The sequence below is a fragment of the Suricata suricatta genome, chromosome 8, assembly GCF_006229205.1.
Source record: "Suricata suricatta isolate VVHF042 chromosome 8, meerkat_22Aug2017_6uvM2_HiC, whole genome shotgun sequence".
NCBI classification, from domain to species: domain Eukaryota; kingdom Metazoa; phylum Chordata; class Mammalia; order Carnivora; family Herpestidae; genus Suricata; species Suricata suricatta.
In genome coordinates this window covers 35,548,860-35,572,923 of record NC_043707.1, presented here as the reverse complement: position 1 = coordinate 35,572,923, position 24,064 = coordinate 35,548,860, and the positions used below count along the sequence as shown (strand labels likewise).

Here is a 24,064-nt window from a genome sequence, read left to right as displayed (position 1 = left end):
CCCTCACCCTCACCCCAGTCCATCGCTAATTTCTTTTGTTGCCTAGAGACAGTTTTAAAACCACTCATCTCTGACCACTGCTGATGTTTACCTTGGACCAGACCACGTCTCCTTTGAGAGTGTTGGACCGGCTCACCGCAGCGGCCCTCACTGGCCTACACCTGCTCCGCTGGCCCCTCTTCATTCCTTTTCCGTGGTGCAGCCAGACCAGCTTTGAACAGCACGGCCCCTTCAAAGGCTGGCTGCTGTCTTCTTTTAATAATGGCTGATCATCATCATCACCATCACACCCGCAGTGTTCTGACCAAGGCTAAAGAGTAGGGAGGTCATATAATTTATCGTTCACACAAGGACTTTTTTCTAGCAATACGTTTTAAATTAATTTTTTAAATATTTATTGTCACACTGACTTACATCCATCACCCAATCCTCATACCAACAAGTGCCCTCCTCAATGCCCATCACTCATTTTCCCCTCTCCCCCACCCACTCTCAGTCTATTGTCTGTATTTAAGAGTCTCTTGTGGTTTGCCTTCCTCCCTCTCTGTTTGTAACTGTTTTTTTTCCCTTCCCCTCTCCCATGGTCTTCTGTTAAGTTTCTCAAGATCCATAAATGAGTGAAAATATATATCTGTCTTTCTCTGACTGACTTCACTCAGCACAATACCTTCCAGTTCCATCCACGTTGCTGCAAATGGCCAGATTTCATTCTCTCTTGTTGCCAAGTAGTATTCCATTGTATATAAAAACCACATCTTCTTGATCCATTCATCAGTTGATGGACGTTTAGGCTCTTGCCATAATTTGGTCATTGTTGAAAGTGCTGCTATAAACACTGGGGCGTATGTGTGCCTGTGCAGCAGCATGCCTGTGTCCCTTGGATAAATTGCCAGCAGTGCTATTGCTGGGTAGTTCTATTTTTAACTTTTTGAGGAACCTGCACACTGTTTTCCAGAGCATCTGCACCAGTTTGCATTCCCACCAACAAGCAAGAGGGTTCCTGTTTCTGCACATCCTTGCCAGCGTCTGCTGTTTCCTGAGTTGTTCATTTTAGCCACTCTGACTGGCGTGAGGTGGTATCTCAGTGTGGTTTTGATTTGTGTTTCCCTGATGATGAGTGATGTTGAGCATCGTTTCATGTGCCTGTAGGCCATCTGGATGTCCTCTTTGGAGAAGTGTCTGTTCATGTCTTCTGCCCATTTCTTCACTGTATTATTTTTTGGGTGTGGAGTTTCGTGAGTTTTTATAGATTTTGGATCCTAGCCCTTTATCTGATACCCCATTTGCAAATACCTTTTCCCACTCCATTGGTTGCTTTTTAGTTTTGTTGATTGTTTCCTTTGCTGTGCGGAAGCTTTTTATCTTGATGAGGTCCCAGTAGTTTATTTTTGCTTTTAATTCCCTTACCTTTGGAGACGTGTAGAGTACGAAATTGCTGCGGCAGAGGTGAAAGAGGTTATTGCCTGCTTTCTCCTGTAGGGTTTTGATGGTTTCCTGTCTCACATTCAGGTCTTTCAGCCACTTTGAGTTTATTTTTGTGTATGGTGTAAGAAAGTGGTCTAGTTTCATTCTTCTGCATGTTGCTGTCCAGTTCTCCCAGCACCTATTACTAAATAGACTTTTTTTTTTTTCTATTGGATACTCTTTCCTGCTTTGTCAAAGATTAATTAGCCATACATTTGTGGGTCCAATTCTGGGTTCTCTATTCTATTCCATTGGTCTATGTGTCTGTTTTTGTACCACTACCATACTGTCTTGATGATGATAGCTTCATGGGAGAGGCTAAAGTCTGGGATTGTGTTGCCTCCTGTTTTGGTTTTTTTCTTCAATATTACTTTGGCTACTTGGGGTCTTTTGTGGTTTAGGATTGTGTGTTCTAGCTTTGAGAAGAATGTCAGTGCAATTTTGATTGGGATTGCATTGAATGTGTGGATTGCTTTGGGTAGTATTGACATTTTAACAATATGTGTTCTTTCAATCCATGAGCATGGAATGTTTTTCCATTTCTTTGTGTCTTTAATTTCTTTCATAAGCTTTCTATAGTTTTCAGCCTACAGATCTTTTAATGTCTTTGGTTAGGTTTATTCCTAGGTATTTTGTGGTTCTTGGTGCAAATGTAAGTGGGATCAGTTTCTTTCTCTTTCTGGTGCTTCATTATTGGTGTATAAAAAATGCAAGTGATTTCTGTACATTGATTTTGTACCCTGAGACACGCTGAATTCATGGATCAGCTCTAGGAGTCTTTTGGTGGAGTCCTTCATGTTTTTCATGTAGAGTATCATGCAGATAAGGACATTTTTGAACATGAAGTGACACCATTGAAAATCACACAAGGATGATGTGGAAACAGCGATGTTTGCTTGCCTTGCCTGCAAAGCCTCACTAGGCCTGTCTCCGTTCAGTCTCTCTGCACCTGCAGATCTGCTTGCTTCTCAGGCTTCTGAACTTTTCACAGTCACTCCCCATGTTTGCTACCACCACGGGGCCTTTGTGCCTGATATCACTTGAGTATTTGACTCCTACTGATCTTTTAGCTCTTAGCTTCTGCATGGCATCTCATTAACCAGGCTAAAGGCTACATCTTTTTTCTAGGTCTTACCACAGTGACAAATGCAATTTAACATTTAATCATTTGAATGGATACTAGGATGCCTGGTAATACTGCATTATCAATACACCAGTTATAGAATGCAGTGGGCAGCACAGCACAACCTCTACACAGCTGGCCCTTGACCGACACAGGTGAGAACTGTGTGGGCCGCCTATGCGTGGGCTTTCTGTGGGGTAGAGCTGGAAAGGTGCTTTCTCTTCCATGTGAGTTTCCTGACCTCTTCCCTAGCTCACTGCGTTGAAAGAAACGGTATATAATGCAGGTTACTCAGCTGAGGCTTCTGGTCCACATTAGGCTATCAGTAGTTAACTTTTGGGGGGAGTAAGAAGTTGTGTATAGACTTCTGACTGCAGGGGTGGGGGTTGGTATGTCTACTGCCCATGGTGTTCAAGGGTCAAATGCATATTTAAGTTCTATATTTTAAGTACACAAGAAACTGACTATATGGACTCCAGTTTAATGTAAAAATACAATCTCCATTTTAACAGTTAATAGGCTATTTATTAAAAATACAGTTAATTAATTAATTAATTTCTTATAAACTCTGGTTTAGTAATTCCGCAGAGTTTTCCAAAGTTTCAAGTTAAAACATGGATTCTTTAGAAGAAGATTTACTGAATGAGAAACCCTTGGCATATAGAGTCATAATATATAGAATTGGTGCATTCTGGAACAAATTATCTGAGTTTCAAATGATAATTTTACCACTTACTCTCTGGGTGGCCTTGAGCAAGTCACTTTGTTTCCGTGGATCTCCCTTTTACCCATCGGTGGAATGAGTATAATAATGGCAGAGCTTATGTGAAAATCAAATCAGGTAGTACCTACAAGATGCTTAGAACAGTTTCTGGCTTGTGGGAGGACTCTTATCTGGGTTATGTTACTCTATTGATTCATTCATGAGATATTTATTCAATATCTGCCTTGTTCCTGGCCTTGTTCTAGGTGCTGGAAATTCAGAAGTGATCAAAATAGGGCACAGAGTGCATTGGGTGTGATCCATTAGCACTTCAGTTTCAGGATCTGAGAAGTATCCTGACTGAAATAAATGTCATGGTTTCCGGGGCACGGTGGTGTGGAGGAGTTGGGTCCACTTGAAGGTTGAGTCCGCAGTCATAGAACTCGGGGGGAGTGTAGGGCTGGGAATAAGCACAGAGAAAGGGCATAGCTTGGTTAAGAGTTAAAAAGTGAGTGCGGCTGGAGTGTTTACGTATGAGTAGAGAGGATAGGGGTCTGAGGGACACAGGAGGCAGATGAGACAGGTGTGTGAGGGGGGTTGTATAGAAAAAATGAAAAGTCATCTGATTCTCTTTAATTTACTGCTGAAGAAGCAGAGAGCCATGTGCCCTGAGCAGGGTCATGTGGGAAATTAGTGATGGGGCTGGAACTAGAGGCTAAGTGTCCCATGTTCAGATATATATATATATGTGTGTGTGTGTGTGTGTGTGTGTGTGTGTGTATATATATATATATATGTATACACACATATATATATGCATACATATATATTTTTCAATAGTTCAAACAGATATGTACACATATAACATATACATACATGTACATGTATGTTATGTTTGAACTATTGAACATATATATGTCTATATCTATGTTTGAACTATTGAAGTATATGTATAAAAGTTACACTAAGCTTACGTGCAATAATTTTCTATGAATTTTCACAAAGTTAAGTGCCCCCGTGTAATCACATTGAGAAGTAAGCCTTGGCCTGCTCACCATGAGCACCTCGTTACACCCCTACGCCATCCCTATTCCCCAGAGCGAACATTTGTCCTGACCTCTAACACCACAGATTAGTTTCACCTGATGTTGAACTTTGATGAACCTGTGAATGGAAGTGTGTGCTGTAGTCACTTTTTTCTGTCTGGTTTTGCCTGCACATATGTCTGTGCGATTCATCTGTGGGGGTGTGTGTGGCAATATTTGGTGCGTTCCCGTTGCTCTGTAGTATTTTCCTGTATGAATACACAGAGGTTTCCCATTTTACAGCCCACTGGAAGTCCCTGAAGAGACAGGGTGTGTGTGTGTGTGTGTGTGTGTGTGTGTGTGTGTGTGTGTGAGTGAGAGAGAGAGAGAGAGAGAGAGAGAAATGAAAGATGAGTTGTGGCTCCTGTCATTTATGTATGCATGTTAATCTTCATTATCCTAGTTACTTTTTTTTTTATAATTGAAGTTTATATGAAAACATTTCTTCTAGAGCCTACGTATATACCCTTGATTACTTTGAAAATACAGTGTCTAGTTGAAACCAAGACTTGTATGACCAGAGATTGCCCACTGTGCCCCTTTGTTAAACAGGTATTAATCATATATGGAAATAACTTGGATGAATTTGTCCCATGTTTTCAAATGGTGCTGATCACTGAGCTTTTTGCCTTTTGAAATATTATCTAGGGTATTACATTCTAGGAGGTCAAGGATTATTGGCTACTTAATTGGGCCAAATAGCCATCATTTATACTGTTTAAAAACTTAGGTCTCTTTAAATAAGTGATTGAGTAATTGGATGAATGGCATTTTCATGTGTATTTCATCCAATTTTTTTCTTTCTCTCTCTTTTGTTTTTGTTTTTGAATATTTCAGATGCTGTCGTGCCGTATTTTAAAACGGAGCCAGGCCTACCGCAGATTCACCTGGAAGGCAATCGGCTTGTCCTCACCTGCCTTGCTGAAGGGAGCTGGCCTTTGGAGTTCAAGTGGATGCACAATGACAGTGAGCTCACCACCTACACCAGCGAATATAAGTAATTGATTGCTTAAAAATAAAATTCCATTTCAGGTTGATGTGTTTAGAATATTTGCCTTATTGGCTGTAATAGCTCAAAAGATGAAAATATTTGCTTGAATTTCTAATGCATTAGGATTAAAGGGCTAGATTTAATTAGGATGTGATCCATTTTCTGATCGACATTGTATTTATGCCTAGGAAGTCTATCATTATATTTGCAAAAGGAAGTCTGTTGCCGAAATTACCAGACTAAAAAGAGCTGTAGTTACAGGAGAATGCGAGTAACGGCTTCCAGGTGGTAAATTTGCTGTCTTGTGGCAACAGCCCCACCCGCCGAATGGTTCCTGTTTCCTTAGCATGAATGTTTAAACAGACACCTCTAAATCGGTAGCTTCTGGAGCTCTGAATCGTCAGCAGAAAACCTAGCTGGCTCACTTTCAGGGTCTGGACCGGCAGGATGGAACTGTGGGGCAGGGGTGCAAGTGGAACGCCCCATCCCGCAGCAAACAAGGGTGTTTACTGCCCTCCTGGGTGTGGCTGCAGGAGTGAGCCCGATGCTGGGGGCAGAGAGCAAGCCTGAGTGGGGACGAGGCCGAGATGCGGCCACGTGGGAGGTGTCGCCTCACCCCAGACCAGTGGTGCTGCGCGAGGTCTTTCAGATTCGAATCTTAAGTCTAGCTTCCATTTCTGTGTGGGGTGATGACACCGAATGCTGCAGTTCTTAGTAGGATGGAGAAATAGTGACTTCTCAGAAGTCTGAAAGGCCCCCAACTCAGTGCAGTCAGCACTGTCATGCTCTTATGTAACCGACCTAAGAATTGGCTGTCCAGAGGTATTGTAAATAGAGCCATGAATTCTCCACATGGAGTGTAACCTATCACCCTCTCTCGTTAAAAGTCAAAGGTTAGGAGCACCTGGCTGGCTCAGTCGGAAGAGCATGTGACTCTTGATCGTGGGGTTGTGAGTTCAAGCCCTATATTGGCTGTAGAGAATACTTAAATAAACTTAAAAAATTTAAAAAGTCAGAGGGGCCCCTGGGTGGCTCAGTCAATTGAGAGTTCAATGCCCGATTTTGGCTCAGGTCATGATCTCATAGTGGATCGAGCCCCGCCTCAGGCTCTGCATTGACAGCACAGAGGCTGCTTGGGATTCTCACTCTTCCGCTTTGTCTTTTCTTCTTTCTTCCCCCTGTCTCAAAATAAATAAACTTAAAAAAAATATAAAAGCTTACCTGCTATTCAAAAATATTTAAAAATAAAAGTTAGAGGTTATAATATGATGGTCTATGAACCACATTCAGCCTACTCAGAAAGTGCTATGGGTGTATGTGTTCACAATTGTAAAATTTCATGTAAAAATCCACTGTCTGGTCCCTGTCGACTGGTCGGACGGCCTGGCCACTTGGCTCTGCCACCCTCCATGGAGGCAGGTGCTGGCCAGTGCTCCCCTTCAGGAAGGGCACACCCCTGCAGCTCTCAGCAGTCTGGTCCCCACGTCCTCTGTGTGATGCCACACTTGCTTTGCTCAGTTCCCTTCTCCCCCTGCCCTCTGTAGACATAAGAGTGTGTGACTTCTTCTTGCATTACTAGGCCTATGCTGTCAGACTGTCTGCTGTTGTAGGAGCAATTTATCATAACAGTTAAGAGCATGTTGACATCAACAGACCCGGGTTGGAACCCCAGCTCGCTCCCAGTTAGCATTAGCAGTGTGATCCCCTGCAAGCTACCACCAGCTCCACTTCTTACATCTGCAAACTGGGGATGATCATACCTCATTTGTGGCTTATGAGCATTAAAAGGCTGTAATGTAGGTATAACAGTATATTTTCTGGCCCAAGCAATCTGCTAATAAATCCTAGGTGACGTTGTATATCATTATAATGAGACATTAGGGTATGTGGTTTGTTAGGAGAGGCATAAGAAAGAAAAAGACAAAAAGCAAGCTTAGAAATGAGAGCATGTGTGAGTAATGGGCTTTAATAGCAGGAGCCTTGAATTCAACTTATTATGTGCGTGACTTTGGACAAGTTTCCTAACCAGTTTGATCTTGGTTTTGTCATCTGTAAAATGGGTATAATAAAACCCGTTTCAGAGGGTTCTCATAAAAATGAAATGACATAATGCTTTGTCTGGGAGAAAAGGAATGAAATTTCAGAAGAATCCAGACCATTCTTCCATATAGAAAGTACTAATGTGGATGATCTGTGCTGACGGTCTTGAGATTGGGGTACACGGCCATGGGTAGCCGCACAGCAGTTGTTCTCTAGATGTTCAGTTTCCGTATGTGTGTTTTCTGAGCTTGAGCTGACTGAGGACATGCCGCTGTGTAGACACCCGGGGCTCTCCCCTCTTTGAACTGTTTGTGGAAGGAAGGCTCAGTCTCCCCACCTGAGTTCTCCTACAGGACGGCACCTCGGCTGCGGGGTGAGTGCACAGTTCTGAATATTCGGCTCGAACAAGAGAGGGGCTCTTTTAAACAGCCCCTGAAGAGCTTCTTGGCTTGCAGCCTATACATATTCCTTTTAAGGAAAAGTAGGACACTAGAAATGGGATATTTTGTCCAATCTTGGGTTAAAAAAAATTCTGGATATGTTGTATATAGGTGGGCAGCAAGAGCTATCCCAACGTTTTGTAACAAACCCACCTTTTCCATTCTCCAACTGTCATCAGAGAACGTGTTGTGCCTCAAGGGACGTGTAACGAGAGCAGAGCAAAGAGCACGTGCGAGATCGACCCGCCGCGGCCGGGCCGCCTCGTTCTGTGCAGGCGGCTCGTCCACTTCCCCACAGGAGAGATGGGGTATCAGGAGCTGCTGCCACGAAGAAACACGCTGAGGCAGACTCTTCAACGCAGCAGACTCTGTCTGCATTTCACCCTCCTCGGAGATGAGGAAATAGTGCCGAGGCCTCAGTGCAACATTCAAGGAGGGAGAGAGAGAAAGTTCCGATTACTTCCATCGCCTCAGTGTTCTATCTTGATGTAGAAAGAACATGCATGATAGGAAAGTTAGGGTTTTGTGTTTTCTCAAACATTTATTCAGAAGACACTTTCATTAACTTCTGCAAAAAAGATTATTTGATATTCTACATCCATATTCATTTTTATTACTTTGCTGTCTTTTGGTAGTTGCTGTGCTTCAGCCTCTTCTTTATTTCCTTCTTCCATGTACTCATTAGATTTGAATTAAATGGATGCAAATATGTGGTCAATACCTTCTCTTTGTTAATTTCTATCCAGTTCTATTTATTCTAAAAGTAGACAACTTCCTGTTCAAGGAGATACAAAGTAATTGAACGAAAAAGCCACTATCCTCTCATTAAGAGACACATTTCCTAAATTTTTAATGCTTAATAATTGTATTTCAAAATTTGTAGTACATTTATGCTTTTTTAACCATGTAATAATAATAGTTGCAGTGACCATGTAATACAGAAGAATTTTTTTAAGCACTTAGAGTCTTTTGATCAAAGGGCATCCATTTGTATATATATTTTTATTTCAGAGAAGTTTGATGGATAATCAATAAGTCTCTTTCAAGCATAACACTATATTACATTAAAATAAAACTCTATGGGGTAAATAGGCTTACTAATTAAGTTCAAAGAGTAAAAATGAACAGTATGAAGGTTCCCATCTGTTAAAGAGTTCATTATTAAAGACAGGAGAATGTGGGTTTCAAAATCATTACATTCTTTAGGTTCCATTGAATACATCTAAAACAGCGGGGTGATCATTTTATTCTAAAATGCTAAAATGCACGCCATGCCATTATTATGTATGCTGCTGTTGGGACTTAGGGTAAAACAGTTGTGGTGTCCCCTTGAGAATGTGCAAGGAGATGGAGTGTTTTTGGCATTGCTCTTTGCACTAGCAGTGTCACCTGTTAATTTGACACAGCCTGGGTAATCCTCAGGAAGACACGGCATTGTCAGTCCCAGAGGCAGGGTCTCCAAGGCAGCTCATTATATGTGGACCATTACAATGAGGTTGATGCTTCGTTCCCATTTCCCTGGAAACTTAGTAAGAAGAAATGGGTGATTCTAAAGCAAGAACAGTTTGGGAAAGACATGATAAATTATATTCTGTTCACTGAGGGCTTCACACACCAAGAATCCATAGTATTTTGTCATCATTTTTTTCAAGAAAGAAACACAGCTCACAAAGCTCATGCTATGTTTTTCAAATTACTCTTTCATCTACTTCCTTCCAGTAAGCACCTTCAGCTGTCATATGTTAACCTTCATGAGACCATTCTAAGTCTCCAATTGAAAAATATGGCTACTGTATGAAAAGGTAGCTGTTTTCTGTCTGAAATTGAGTCCCTCTCTCCCCACCCCTCTTTGGTGTCAGTATGAAAATGTTAATTCTGTAAAAGGCAAATAATACAAACTCACCCTTTCCAGCTTTGACTGAAAATAGTATTTTCTTTGCCACTTCTGTTATAAGCTTCACAAAAAATTTCAGTGTGTTGCAAATGTCATGCACATAGATGCTTATACCCACATTTAGGCGCAGGTGGTCCTGTGGCCACAGTTGTAAAAGTTCAGTCATTAAGCCAAGTTTGCATAGCTGTCTAAGGAGGTGTGTCTCTTCCCCCCACCCCAGGAAGTATGTATTCTCAATTACTTTCTACTTTGAGATAAAAAATTATATTCACATATAGATAGACAGATGTCTAAGCCAATAATTTCTTAGTAGCAGGCATGCTTTTCATTTTATACCAGGAAGAATAATTGGATACTGTGAAGTGCTAAAATTCTTATGTGACCTGTCTCTGTGGTTCAGTTTCTGTGTCAGTATAAACAATAGAAACTTGATGGATGATTATTCTTTTTTTTTTTTTATTCTGGTAAGAAAATAGGGATGGTTAAGGAAAAAATAACTTTTTCTTATCTCTTATAAAAAGATGAAAAATTTCACAGTATCAATAAAAATTATTAAATATCTGGGAATGACCTTTATGAGAACCTACAGGAAGGAAAGTAGAAAGCCTCACTGAGAGATATAAAAGAGAATCCTAGATAGGAAGTCTAAACAACATAAAACCAGACAAAATATATGAAACCGTTGTATCCAAGACAGTGACCATCAGGCAGTCAAAGGTGGTGAGACCTGAGAGACAAAAACCAGGTGAGCCCTCTGATTGGCCCAGCTTTATTGCCATGTGAGCATTTCCGGGCTGTGGCCCACAGAAGGGGGACACTGATACCTGGAGGACTCCTGAAGTGGAGAGATTGGAGAATCCAGGGAGATCAAGGCTAAGTGCCGGAGAAAGGGAATCTAGAGGCCTGCAGGGGTTCTCTGTTGAGAGTTTGCCAGAATATTCATCAGCACGTTCATGTGAGGAGACTCCCCAAGGCCAGGGAAAGGACTGCCCAAAAGTGATGGCAGTCCTTCCCATGCTCCCCACAGGGCAGGGCTCCCCTGTTCTCACCAGCCATACCCTAAATCCTCATAATTTATGGGGTTATTGGATAGAGGATTCAGAAGTATCTTGTGTCTGTAGTGGGAATTATTAGCCCTTGACCAAATACAGTTGATCCTGCCTAAGAATTTATAAACAAGACCAGGAAGGATCAAACAACTTTCAAGTATCTTTGAAGCATCAGAGAGCAAAGTCCAAGAATATTTATAGGAAACCAAAAAAAAACCAAAAAAAAACCAAAAAAAAAAAAAAAAAAAAGAAAATCTAGCACCAAACAGTGTAAAATCCACAATGTCTAGAATGGAATCAGAAAGTATCAAGTATGTAAAGAGGAAGGAAAGCATGACCCTTAAGGAGGACACAGATGAATCTATTAGTCTATCAAGCCAAAGCTGGCGCAGATGTTAGAATTAGCAGAGAAAGGCATTGAAACATCATAACAACATTCCTTGTGATCAGAGCTAAATACACACAAGATATTAGAAGGCAGAAACCAAACTCCTGAGATTGAAACCTATAATATCTGAGATGAAAACCACAGTGGATGGGAGAGTACCCATCGAGTAGATGTTGCAGAAGTAAATGTTAGTAAACTTAAAGATATAGAAAGGGATTATCCACAATGAAAGACATATAGGGGGGAAAAAAGGAATCAAACGCAAATGAAAAGAACATTAGTGACTTACAGGACAACTTCAGAGAGCCTAATATAAGTGCATTTGGAATCACAAAGGAGGTGGGAGGACAGGGGAGATAGGTGAAGAAATAGGATCATGAATGTTCTACAGTGGATGAAATCTACAAACCCAGCAGTGCAGGAAGCCTGGCAGGTCCCCGTAGTGGAGTTACTAGCCAGTGCAGTAAGAGAAAAATACAAAAGAAATAAAAAGCATCTAGACTGTAAGACATAGAAATGTCTTTTACTGAAGGTGACATGATCGTCTATGAAGAAGATGTGACATTACCTATAAACAAACTGCTAAAACTAAGCGGGCTTAGCAGTGTTCCCAGATGCAAGATCAGGAGTCACAAATCCTCAGATCCTGACACGAAGCATCTAATTATGCTTCATTACTACACCACGGGAAAGACTCCTCTGCATGTTTTTATTTTGTTTTTGATCTGTTGTGTCCCCCACTCAGCAAGAGGAAAGGTCAGTTTAACTGAGAACTCTTCCATTAGGTGACATGTGACCCACTGGTAACATCATCTCACCAGAGTGAGTGCAACACCTACCTGTGTCTTTGCGCAAGGGCTTAGTGCCCCCAGCTGTTTGAGTTCCTTTTTTCACCCCGACTTGGTTTATAGTCAGTCTTCCCTGCTGCTTAACCCTCCATTGGTCCTGCCCTCTTTGAACTGCCCAGCTCTCAATAAATACGGTTATCTTCTGGCTCAGATGAACTGGTCTTACACAGTTTGGCTCAAAGGAGTAGAATCCCTTACGGTTCCATGCTGCTGGCAGATCTGGGTCCTCTGATCTTCTTAACATGCTTCCATCTGGGGTCTTCATTTCAGTAGTTTGCTTGTGAGAGAAGCCAGCTATAGACTCATGCCGTTTTTGATTATTTTTTGATGTCATGTAGGAAATTTATAAAAAATAAAGTTGAAAGCCTAATTTATCATCTCCTCTCCAAAAGAAGAACCAAAGTAATTCCAAGAAGGTTATAAGTGGCTTACAGTTTTTGTTTCATAACCATTTTTTTTCGCTTTGACTATAAGATTGGGCTTTTGCCAAGATATGAAAGTTTATTATAGAACTTGGTTGTTTATTCTCATGCAAAATATTTTTATACCAGCATACAAAAGTTAAATTGTGGGAGATAGTCTTACTTGGAGCGGCATATAGTGAATACAGACCCCCATTCAAAGATAAGAGCCTTATATCTAGTTTAAAAAAATTTTTTTAATGTTTACTTATTTTTGAGCCTGTGCATACATGCAAGCGGGGGAGGGGCAAAGAGAGAGAGAAACACAGATTCTGAAGCTCGTTCCAGGCTTTGAGCTGTCAGCACAGAACCCGACATGCGGCTTAAACTCACAAACTGCGAGATCATGATCTGAACCGAGGTTGGATGCTTAACTGACTGAGCCCCTCAGGTGCGCCATGCCTTATACATAGTTTTAATGGGCATGAGGATTCTGTCTTATGAATTGAATTATGTCACCGACTTTAGAGGGAGAAGTGCAGATGTGCCTTTGTTACGCAGAACCATGATAGGCCTGTGTAGACCTGTGTCCTTAGAGTGTGTCACTGTTTTTGGAAGAACTGCTCAACAGTAAGTAGCTGGTCTGCAGCCAGGCAGCAGTGTGTCAGACATTTCCAAACATTCAGTGTTTCGCATTCAGGAAAACTCATAACAGGTTAATTTATCCCAGTTTTCGGGGGGGCTGTTTATTGCCTAATGATTCATAGTGGTTTACCAGGAAGCCATGGGTTTTAAAAGAGGATTCCAAGAGGCATTATTTAAGTTCTTCTGTGACCACGGTGAGTGCCTGGTAACATCAGAAGGTTGTCCAGCTGCAGCTATTTTGGCTGTGTTCTGTAGGGCAGGCCTGTGGGGAATTCTAGAACCAGCCATGAAGCAAACCCCTTCTTACTGAGGTGGAAAAGGAAGTTGTTGCCTGGACATTGGCTTGGTCTTAGAGCCACCAGGCAGCCTGAAGGAACAGAGTGAGGGGGGCATGCCCGAGCCAGATCACCCCAAGAGCCATTCCCACGAGGGTCCTGCTGCTGATTCCACTGGACCATGGATGCTGTTTTTGGAGCTGCTGCCCTGAATGGTGCTGGACACTGCCGCACTGTGCCCCTCATCCAGGGCTCGGCTGTGCCCTGGCACTGTTGCTATCAGACCAGTGCTCCTTTAGCCCCGTTCCTCTGCGTCACCAGCCTCAGATCTAAAACTCCAGAGTACGTGTAGCCAGTGGTCATATGTTGGCTCATACCTGTGTCTAGGGGTCCACCTCCCCTGAGACTCTCAGAGTAGAAAATTCTCCTAACACAGAAAAGCGGTGTATGTACATCCTAGGCAGCCAAAAATAGGTCACGTGTCCCGTCCAGGCAGGGCTAGTCAGGCCGTTGCTTATGGGCTGAAATGGAGCTAAAGTTGCTTGTTGGAGAAACCCTGGGCTTGTTCGTGCGGCCTGTCCAGAGAGCCGCTTCAGAGCAGAAGTTTTCTCCTTTAGCAGAAATGGACCTTTAAACCCTTGGTTTTATTGTGATTTTGTGTTTTATTTTCATTAATTTGTTGTTCCTGATCATGAACTGGCCCTGGAAAATGTCCTGTTAGTCTAGCAGAAACTCTGCCTTTATGCAGTGAATACAAACATTCCCTGCTGTGTTTATTTGAAATAGGAGCAGGCATTTTCTATGTTTTAGTGGCATATGGTGCTAAGATTTTATCATACTTTCTTCTAAAGAGCCAGGAAACTTTCTCTGCTTAAAAATGTGTGTTTATAAACAATAGGCTTGCAGTGAAAATTCCCATCTGTTAGGTGAATATAATTTGTGTTGGAATTCCTGTAATAGGTGGAGTGCTTTGCGACTTTTTTGTATATTTTTCCCTGGCGAGACATTAGACTAAAGAGACGGTACAGAACAGCATATGCCTAATACTCAATTTTGTATCTGTTTCTCCCCGTGGTTTGAAAACACTGCTATTTTTGTGCATTAGTACATAGGGTTTCTGTAGAAATTCATAAGAATTTAACATCTATTTAGGATCCTGCAAGGAAGGGAAAATGGAATGGATAGCAAGTATATAATCGTGGAAATGTTGCAGAGGTGATGCTGTTCACGTGGTTTTTCAAATACGTGCTCCTGTGACTTGTGTTATTTCACTTCCAAAAACCTACATTGACTTTGTTTCAACTTAATCTCAAAACTCCTCCTTATTATAGTCACAGTTAATGGAACCATTGAATCTGCTCATCTTTCTAGTCTTGATTTGTAATTTAAATAAATGGCATTGACTCTTTGTGTTCAGTTTGATATTATTCTGATTACCCACACTAATTAATTTTGTGTTTGAGATGAGCCATTCCTCAGAATAGAATAAAATTTTGAAGATTAAAACTCAGTGATATTTTTTCATAAAAGATTTTATTAATCTAGTCATGGGACTATCAAGATGGTTATCAGAGGGAAAACACTTTGATTAATATTTGCTTAGTGCTGAATTACCTATATTGTCCAAGTGTTTTATTCACTTAAAAATTATGCCTTTAAGTTTCTTTTTCAGGTTGACTAATTGGACATACTTGAATAAAAAGATGAGCAATCTGTTGAATATAAGTGATTCCAAGCTATGCTTAGGAACTGAGCCAATAAAGCATACCATAGACAGTACTTTTTACCTGATTTTTAAACGTTTCTGATTATCCTCTGTTAAGAGAAGCATTTTTAAATGAAAGATAACTGTTAGAGGAACCTCTTTGTAATGAAGGGAGGCGTCACTCAGTTTTCTCTTTTTTGGAAGATAGCCTACTGTTCAACTGGATTTTAGCTCTCTTGTTTCTTTTTGGTGGTGGACACCTTCCCATGTGTAAAAAGATCCATGACTCAGCCTTATTCTTGGTTTGTTTGTGAACATGGCCTAAAAACCAATTAACGGACTCTCTTAGGTATTGTCAAAGGTTGGGGCTCCAGAGCTATAAAATTCCCTTCAAGTGATCCTTGGTTATAAATCTTAGTTGCTTATGGATTTCAAAACATCCTAAGTTATAAAACTAACCATAAGCCTAAAGCAGGACTTTCATGGAAACTGTATCTTCTAGGTACATTTTTTTTCTTCTATGAAATGTTACGGAAGTTTTTGGAAAGGCATTGGTTTGAAGGATGATGAATATGTATAGTCACAGGAATGGAAAATACAAGTGAAATCACCTTTCAGTTATCCGAAACATTTTTAAAGTTAACATCAGACCACGTGTGGAAAAGCGGGCACGGGAATTGTGTGAATTGTGTTGGGGTGGGGCCGAGTCAGGGTGTCCTGCTCTCTGCCTTGATAATGCCTGTGTCTCATCCTGAAAGTGTTTGAATTTTTATGTAGGGTGACACATGACACGCTATATAACGATTGCTGCCAGCTCTAGAAATAATTTTTAGAAATTCTGATAGTTATAATACTTTTTGTTGAAAAGTTCTCATTTACATGTAATGACCTTCAGCTGCTTAACATCTGTCATTTATTCAGTCTTGTGTGATAGGTACTCCAGGCGTGGCCACGTGCTGGGCACCAGGGGCACAGTCATGAATGAGGCAGGTCGAGAGCCTAGTCGCATGTGCCACTGACTGCCTAGCTGGGAACACAGACATTGATGACATAATCTCACAAATAAATTGCATTCGGGGCAAGCGTGTTGGCCAGAGAAGGATCGCATAGTTCGTTTACCAAAAATACTTGTTGAGCACTTGCAAAACATGATGCCAGAACTTCTTTAGATACAGAACCTCTAATACTTGTTTTTGGTGTTTGGCAGGTACACTATCCCGTCTTTACAGAGGCTCGATGCTGGGATTTACCGCTGCGTGGTGCGAAACAGGATGGGAGCTCTCGTGCAGAGAAGATCAGAAGTTCAGGTCGCATGTACGTGTGCGTTGGGAGTCTCTAAATGATGAATAACAGAAACAAAGTGTGAGGAGTGCAAAGCAGAATCACTTTTAACCATTGTAGGAATTGAGATTCTGTCTTGGATTCTCTTTGGAACAGAACCATTGCTAAGATTTGTTGGGAGATAGGTCAACGGCCAGTGCAGCTGGTCTGATCATGGCGATGAGGCTAATGCGGCAAATACGACTTTTTAAAAATCCAGCAGTTAGGGGCCGTCAGGCCCTGCGGAGGACGAAAAGACATCAACAATTATCAGGATGCCTTCTGTTTTATGAATTAGCTGCTTTAGCTTTTGTTATCATCGTTATGTTCAGATTCAAACGTTTGTCAAATACAAAATTATACCCAATTAGATAAAATTTCTTCAGTTCGTAATCAGTTCCTTCCAGTGATTTGTTTACAAATCCTTTAGCTGCACAATAAAAAGTACACAGATAGTGACGTGCTAGACAGTATTGGTGACTTGATGAATCCTCTGTGGACAAGACCCATTTTAGAGAAGTGGCCTCTGAAACTAACTGAAGGAGATACCAGAATGCAGGGAGTCCGTGTGTTCTTGGCAGCAATTGGAGAGACAAGCTGGCCTGCAAAAAGTACTTAACACTTTCCTAGTCCAAAATCTGGGAAGGTTTGGGTCCATCCAAAATGGCCTGTCACCTTTATTACATTTTGAGTTTACTACCAAAATGTCTCTTCATTTAAAAGAAAGCAGGAAGTGTTAGATAACTGTAAATTACATATTTATATGTTAGAATGAATTTGAGAGAACTCAAGAGATCCTAAACTGGGCTGCCCCAGCCACCAAAGAGAGTACTTTCTCATTTGTTATTTTGACCATAGGTAAGGTCTATAGTTTTCAGCGTCAGTGTATCAAGTAAAATGATGTCTAGTTACTCTCCTAGGCTGCAGTTACCAGTGAGGTGCTGTTGCTGTACACACTTAGTTATGTTTTTAATTACTAGGAAGGCTTAACTTTGCTGAATTGTGGTGAAGTCACTCAGCTAAATCTTACTGCAGGATAATTTGGAACTTCTATTCAATTGAATGATTGAAAACATAATAAATATGAATTTCAGTTCAATACCTCAAACATATTTGAATAAGTTAACAGCTTGGAATTTATTATAATGTATTAAATTCTATTAAATAAAATTAAGTTTTGGATTTTTTCTTGGTTAATTATTTTTATCCTTGTTTCTAGAAATTTATTTAGATTTTCTATCTCTTTTCTCCTTTTTTTGATAACGAGTTTCACTTTACTTTAAAAATAACCGTGACTGTTCTCCTAATCTGTTTCATCTCCTAGAATATTAAATGGTGCTTATTACATAGGAAATAATTTCCTCTGAATATAAAAAATCCATTGATAAAATAGCTTTACTATGGACTATTCCAAATTAAATACATGCAGACAAAAATATAGCATGTAAATCGAATCTCTGTGTACACACACGTATCTGTCTCTAATCCTAACGTAGACATTTTTCAAAATTTCTAATGTTACTAATTTAAAATTTGGCGCCCTGTACGGCACATTATCATTACTGGCATTTTTCCTGTGACCTCATTTCTTAAAAATGTTGTTACACAGTAGCACAAGAGATTGGAACAGAGCCTACCTGTCCCAAAGTAGGTCAACAGTATGGGGTTTGGAGAACCCTGTAAAAACAAGTTCATGGTTAAAAAAATATCTCAGGGGCACTTGTGGCGAGGAGCACTGGGTGTTACATGAAAACCAACTTGGTAATAAACTATTTAAATTAAAAAAATTATCTCTCCCAAAAGACCTGTTAGGGAGACAGTGCCCCCGGCAACGGAAAGGAGAAACTGACCAGGGCAGTGGTGGCTGCCTGGGCGGAAGTAGCCTGAGAGATGGGGAACCCGCGGATGGCTGAGGGCAGTTTTTTCCAGTCTCCGTGGCGGTAGGATGCTTCTCTTTAGTTCATTCCAATATTCAAATCAGTTGCAAATGTTTCATCGTGTTGTTGCAGAGACAGAGGGCATGAAGTTCTGCTGATGAATGCATTTCGTGGGCACTCTGGGGGCACATGGCGTTGCCTCATGCTTCACTTCACCGCCAGCTCTGTGCTCGTCAGCACTGCAGATTCTTCTTGTCTTCTTGTTTAGTTCAAGTACCGTTGGGGACTCTGCTGTATTATAGTTATTTCCATCTTTGACCCTCCACCTCGCCCCCAGAAAAAGGGTTTTCTGGAACTCAAAGGGTCTCATTTTTCTCTGCAGACATGGGAAATTTCATGGACACAGACCAGAGGAAAACGGTTTCTCAGGGACATGCAGCAGTTCTCGACTTACTGCCCATCAGCAGCTTCCCCAGACCGCAGGTCACGTGGTTTAGAGAAGGGCACAAGATCGTTCCCAGTGGCAGAATGTAAGTTGCTCCGAGCTTTAAAATACTACTCTGCATGCTTGTTGGTGCCGTTTTCATATTATTTAATGAAGTCCACTGTATCGATCAAGCCCTGAGAAGAACGATGTGGCCTCGTGGTCCTCCCCCAGGCCGCGCCGAGCAGCTCTTTGGAGACCTGGCTGGGAAATGGTTCAGCAGTTTGAGGAACTCTGCCGTAAAGTTAGTCTTCACAGTGCCTCGCACCCTGAGCAAAGCATCCTTGCCTCGTTAGTACGGTCCCTTTTCCCGTTTCTTGAGTGCACTTTTTGAGATGTCGTTGTCATCCCTGAGTCGTGTTTAGCTCCAAGTGCTAATTTAATGAGTGCCGGTATTTACTTATAGAGCTGTGGGGTTTGTCCCCCTCTTTTTACTGACCCATGCTTGATACCACTGTCTCTGACGGTGAAACGGTAAGTACTGCCGACCTCTCCTTACCCTTTTATCCTGCCGCGGCAGTTTTACTTCCTTTCGTCCAATTAGTGCTTCGCCATCTATTGCAGAATACTGCTGCGTGATTAGCTCAGCATTGTCTCAAGGTGCTCCTGCCTATCGCACATTCAAGGTATCTGGTCCCAAACAGACTTTCTTCATCTAGAGCTTGAAGTGATTAAAGGAGAATATTTTGTATATGTTTCATAACTGGGCATTTTGCAATACAATTTAAAGTTAATATATCAAATATAAACATTGCAGGAACGAACATTTCTGAAAGAATCATGAAATGCTGTAAGCTTCGGCTAAAAGTCAAGTACTTAGGCCGTCAGATGGTTGCACTCAAAGATTCATGAGAAGAAAATGCCTTGTTTTTTTCTGTTTTTCCAAAAAGGATATATACTTATATATATATATAAAACACAGTTTGCTGAGTAGGTTTTAAATGTACCTCCGAAAGTCACTGTGGGGTGTAGACTTGCTTTCTCCCCTGCCTACCCACCCATGGGTCCCTTTTCCAGGCCAACTATCATGCTCTCCCACCTGGGCCTCTGAACCTGCTTGACCCCAGGCCGTTCTGAAGCCCATTTAACAAATATTTCTATTACTGGAAACAGCAAGACTGTTGAAATGTATCAAGGCCATATTTAAAAATGTTAGTGGGGCACCTGGGTGGCTTAGTCGGTTAAACATCAGACTCGATCTCAGGGTAGGTCTTGATCTCTCAGTTGGTGAGTTTGAGCCCCACATTGGGCTCTGTGCTGATAGCTTGGAGCCTGCTTTGGATTCTGTGTCTTCTTTGCTCCCTGCCCCTGCCCCACTCATGCTCGCTCGCGCACTCTCTCTCTCAAAAATAAATAAACATTAAAAGATTTTTAAAAATTAAAAAATAAAAATGTTAGTAAAAATTCTAATTACCTTAGAAAATGGGAAACTGCTTTCATTTTTCCTTAATTTTGTTAAGAGTTGCTTGTGTGCCCACCTTTATATTGATTCCAATGATAACAAATTCCTCTTTAGGTCAGTGAAACAAAGAACAGGGATCAATTTTTCATTCTTTTAGAAGCCTGTTAGGCTGAACAAAGGCAGCTGAGATAGACTCTGGTGAAATATTCTGGAGCGTTCTAGCACTGAGCCCAGTGTGGCTGGGTCGGTTTGGGAAGAATGCTAGAAAGAGAAGGTCCCAGGGAGGCTGAGTAGAAGGAATCAAGCTTCTCCAACACTGGAGCTTCTAAATAACGTCACTGAGAGCACCGTCCATGGTGGAAGGACTAGTTCCACGGAGCAGCACGTAGCCATTTGGCAATTCGTTTGTCGTCTTGTGGTCTAGCCGCTGGCATTTATTCAAGAAATATGAAAGGAGATAGAGTGAAATAGCAACTCTTAACTTTATAAGCTTTTCCTGTTTTACTTGAAGATTTTTGCCAAAGACTGTTTAATTCCTGGTGAGCTAATAATGTAAAGATGCTAAGTAGGCTTTAACTTGGTGTCCCATCAAACAAATGGTCTGCGAAGCTATTGATGAATCTCCAATGTCAGTAGAATAATATGCCGGTAATCCTTTTCTTTTTTTTCCAGATCAGATGAGATGAGGCTGATTAGGGATATTTACACATTTGCAAGACCCTTCAGTTTCATATTTTCCACCTCATCATCACCCCCGTATTTATTAAGTACCTGCTGTGCAAGACATCATAAATCAGCATGCGTGTGGTTTTCTCCATGACTTTATACATCGCTCAGAGATACACTGCTTTCCACTTCCAAGGAAGCTCAGCTTTGCATGGCAGTTGGAAGGGCATTTCTGCAGGGCCCCTGTATAGATGGTTGGCAGACAAAAGTCAGATGGCATTAGGTCTGTTCTGTGCCACCAAAGGTGCCATTTAAAAATGGAAGCATTTGGCTCAAAGTGTTTCACTCATATTGAAACATGTCAGGCTTCTGCACCTGCTGTAACCTGATTATCTGTGGTCCATTCGCAGCACGGTGGGCGTGTGCGGGAGGGGTGGCCCTTGGCCATGGGGAGGAGGAGCCTGGTCTTGCTAACCCCACCCCCTAATTTTTTAACATTACCGAGGGACTTTCAAAATGTGAGCTTTTGGCTTACAATTTAATAATTTTTTTCATTTTGAAGGGAAACAATTTTAACAATAATTCCTGACTTGAAAAGTTAGTTGAGTAGCCTGTTAATAATGTTAAAGGCAGCTGTTGTTGATTGGACACCTCCTTGAATGTGACACCACGACTTCCCCGAAGCTCAACTTGCTGTTAGCTGTGCTTGGAGCTCGCAGGCTGCAGACGGAGAGACGCTGACCAGTGGCTGGGCTGGGCTCAGCCCCAGGCCTGTCTGCATCAGGCCAATGAGTCTTTTCACTTGATCTCACCAAACCCTTTTCATGCTTTTGATTTATTTTTTCCATTCACTACTTTTATTCCTACTTCTCTCTTTTAAGAACGTCAGCCTCCAGTGTGCAATGCTACAGGTTGCCGTGAGCCGCAGGCCCGCACAAACCCATGTGCCCATGTCGCCCTGAGCCTGTCTGCGAGAGTGTTATTTATACATACTCCCTTGTGTTGGGTCTGTAAGTCTCTCACTTAAGAGATTTTTGACGAAAGAGAAGGCAGATGCGGTTTTCCAATTAAGACATGGGCTTTATAATTCTGAGGCCTGGTGGGCGATGGGATGGAAGTGAGGTCTGTGCAGCCCAGGGTGAGGGGCAGCGGGAGATGGAGGCCCAGTGCCGTGTGCCAAGCCCAGCACCCTGTCACCAGCAGCCTCTCTGCTCCTGAACTCTGTACTTGTTAAAGGAGGAGGCTTAAATCGTGGAGCAAAAGGAGCATCCCAGAAAAGGAGCTAAAGCAAGTATCCCAGTGATGGACATGAGCTGCTTCACAGTCACATGAGAATGAGGGTAAATGGAAAACTCACAAAGTTCCGATTGCAGTTTGGGCTTTTGCCCCTGATTCATTCACTGAGAACTTACTGAGGGCCTACTATGTGTCAGGTTGGTTCTAGGCACTGACTGTGCCACAGGAAGCAAGAGAAAGCCCCGACCTCAGGGAGGAAGGAAAGGTGACAGCGCAGCTGGTGATAACAGGAGAAAATACAGCCGGGCACGGAGCGGGGAGCACGGGGGTCGGGAGGGTTGCTGTTTTAGACGTGGAATCCGTGAAGGTCTCTCAGATGATAGCCAGAGACCACTGAGCAGAGACCTGAACAAATCAGGGGAGGGAGTCTGGGGATCAGTCAGCGAGAAGAGCACGTGAGGTAGGAGAATGGCTAGGGCGTTGGAGGAGCAGCCAGGGTGGCATGAGGGACAGGGCTAGAGATGGACTTTCGGAGTGGCTGAGCCTGAGTCCTGGAAAGAGTTCACTCACCGCAGCGAGCACTTTGGCGCTGGCTCTTGGAGCTGAGTGGCCCGCCCTGCAGTCTTCCCTGTGACTCTGTTGTTAGGAATGATGCTCAGAATAGACTGTAGGGCAGCAGGATCAGAAACCAGGGGCCTGGTAGGGGTCCGCTGCACTAGCTGAGGTGGCTCAGATCCCGTGGTGTGGAGTGGCAGATGCTGGCCTAGTCTGAAAGTAGAATGGATAGGACCTACGCTGGACTGGATGTGAGGTCTGGGAGGAGGAGGGAAGCTGTGGAAAATCTAAGAGTTCTGGCCCGAGCAACTGATAGGATAGAGTTACCATTTCCTGAACTGGATGCCAGGGGGCAAAACAGGTTGTGTGTATATTGGGGGACGTTGGTGGTGGTGTCTGAAATGTGTTTTGTACGTGTTTGAGGTGCATAGCAGATGGTCAGGAGGGTGCCGTCGTGAGGTGATTGGGTAGGTCAGACTCAAGGTCGGCAGAGAAGCAGAGGCTAAACTGGGGGCTGTGGCCCCACTCACGACTTTTAAAGCCCTCTGAAGTTCTGTGTGACTTACCAAGCCAGGGGGCGAGACCCAGAGGCTGCCGTCCGATTGCGGAGAAGCTCTTGGCCGCAGGTCACAGAGGGTGACTCTGGCTGTGCTAAGAGACCGTGCGCCGGAGCAGTCAGCGGCGTGCAGAACCAAGCCAGTAGACACCAGTAGAAAGTACCGGGGTGCTGCCTAGGGGCATGGAGCGAGTTGGCCCTTGAATGGCTTCCCGAGGATGTGAGTTCCTGTCCTGGAACTTGTGACCACATCACGTCACATGGCAGAGGGGACTGGAAAGGTGGAGAGGTGGGACCAAGGAGAAAACGTGACGTCTCATGGCGGGGGCAGTTGGGTTCAGTGCCAGCGCCCCCTGACCCCCCATGGGCCAGTGCCCAGCAGCTTTCTCTCATCTCACCTTCAGATGGGAGCTGGGAGAGTCACGACCCTGCGTGGCACATGTGCACCGGCTCCTCAAGTGGCCTCGGCCTCCCCTGGGCGCTGGCCACCTGCCCCATCCATTTTTGTAGGACTGGGTCTTGCCCAACAGGTAAGCACTGCTGGAGCGGCTGGGTGCGTGAGGAAAACTTCCTCACCAAAAGGTGGGGGAAAAGCCCAACAAACCTTGAGCAAAAAGGCTTTTGGTGAAGGAATATAAATATATCTTGGAAAGGCAAACAGGGCTTCGAAAGAATTGAGAATAAGTTAGACTCAGAATTTTGAATAGGCAATTACAGGTTTTATGTATCTGAGAAGATGCCAAAAAAAAAGCATGTTTATTTTTCTGATTTACTGAATCCAAACAGTTAGTTTGCTATGTCTGCATGTCAAAGATGAGTATAGCCTTGTCTTATAAATATAGTCTAATTTGATAATAAAATTGTCCTGCATCAGTTGGGTTTTGATGTATGTCCCTTAATTTTCAGAATGTGAAATG

The 24,064-nt window shown here is 42.6% G+C and overlaps 1 protein-coding gene across 1 annotated transcript in view; it reads left to right on the top strand.

The window, feature by feature from the left end:
• Window positions 1-24,064, top strand: part of SDK1 (sidekick cell adhesion molecule 1) — a 561,603-nt gene that overhangs the window by 53,340 nt on the left and 484,199 nt on the right. The window contains exons 2-4 of the mRNA XM_029945757.1: window positions 5,213-5,372; window positions 16,259-16,365; window positions 18,631-18,778. Of these exons, the coding sequence (XP_029801617.1) occupies window positions 5,213-5,372; window positions 16,259-16,365; window positions 18,631-18,778 (415 nt within the window). The remainder of the gene's footprint in view (window positions 1-5,212; window positions 5,373-16,258; window positions 16,366-18,630; window positions 18,779-24,064) is intronic.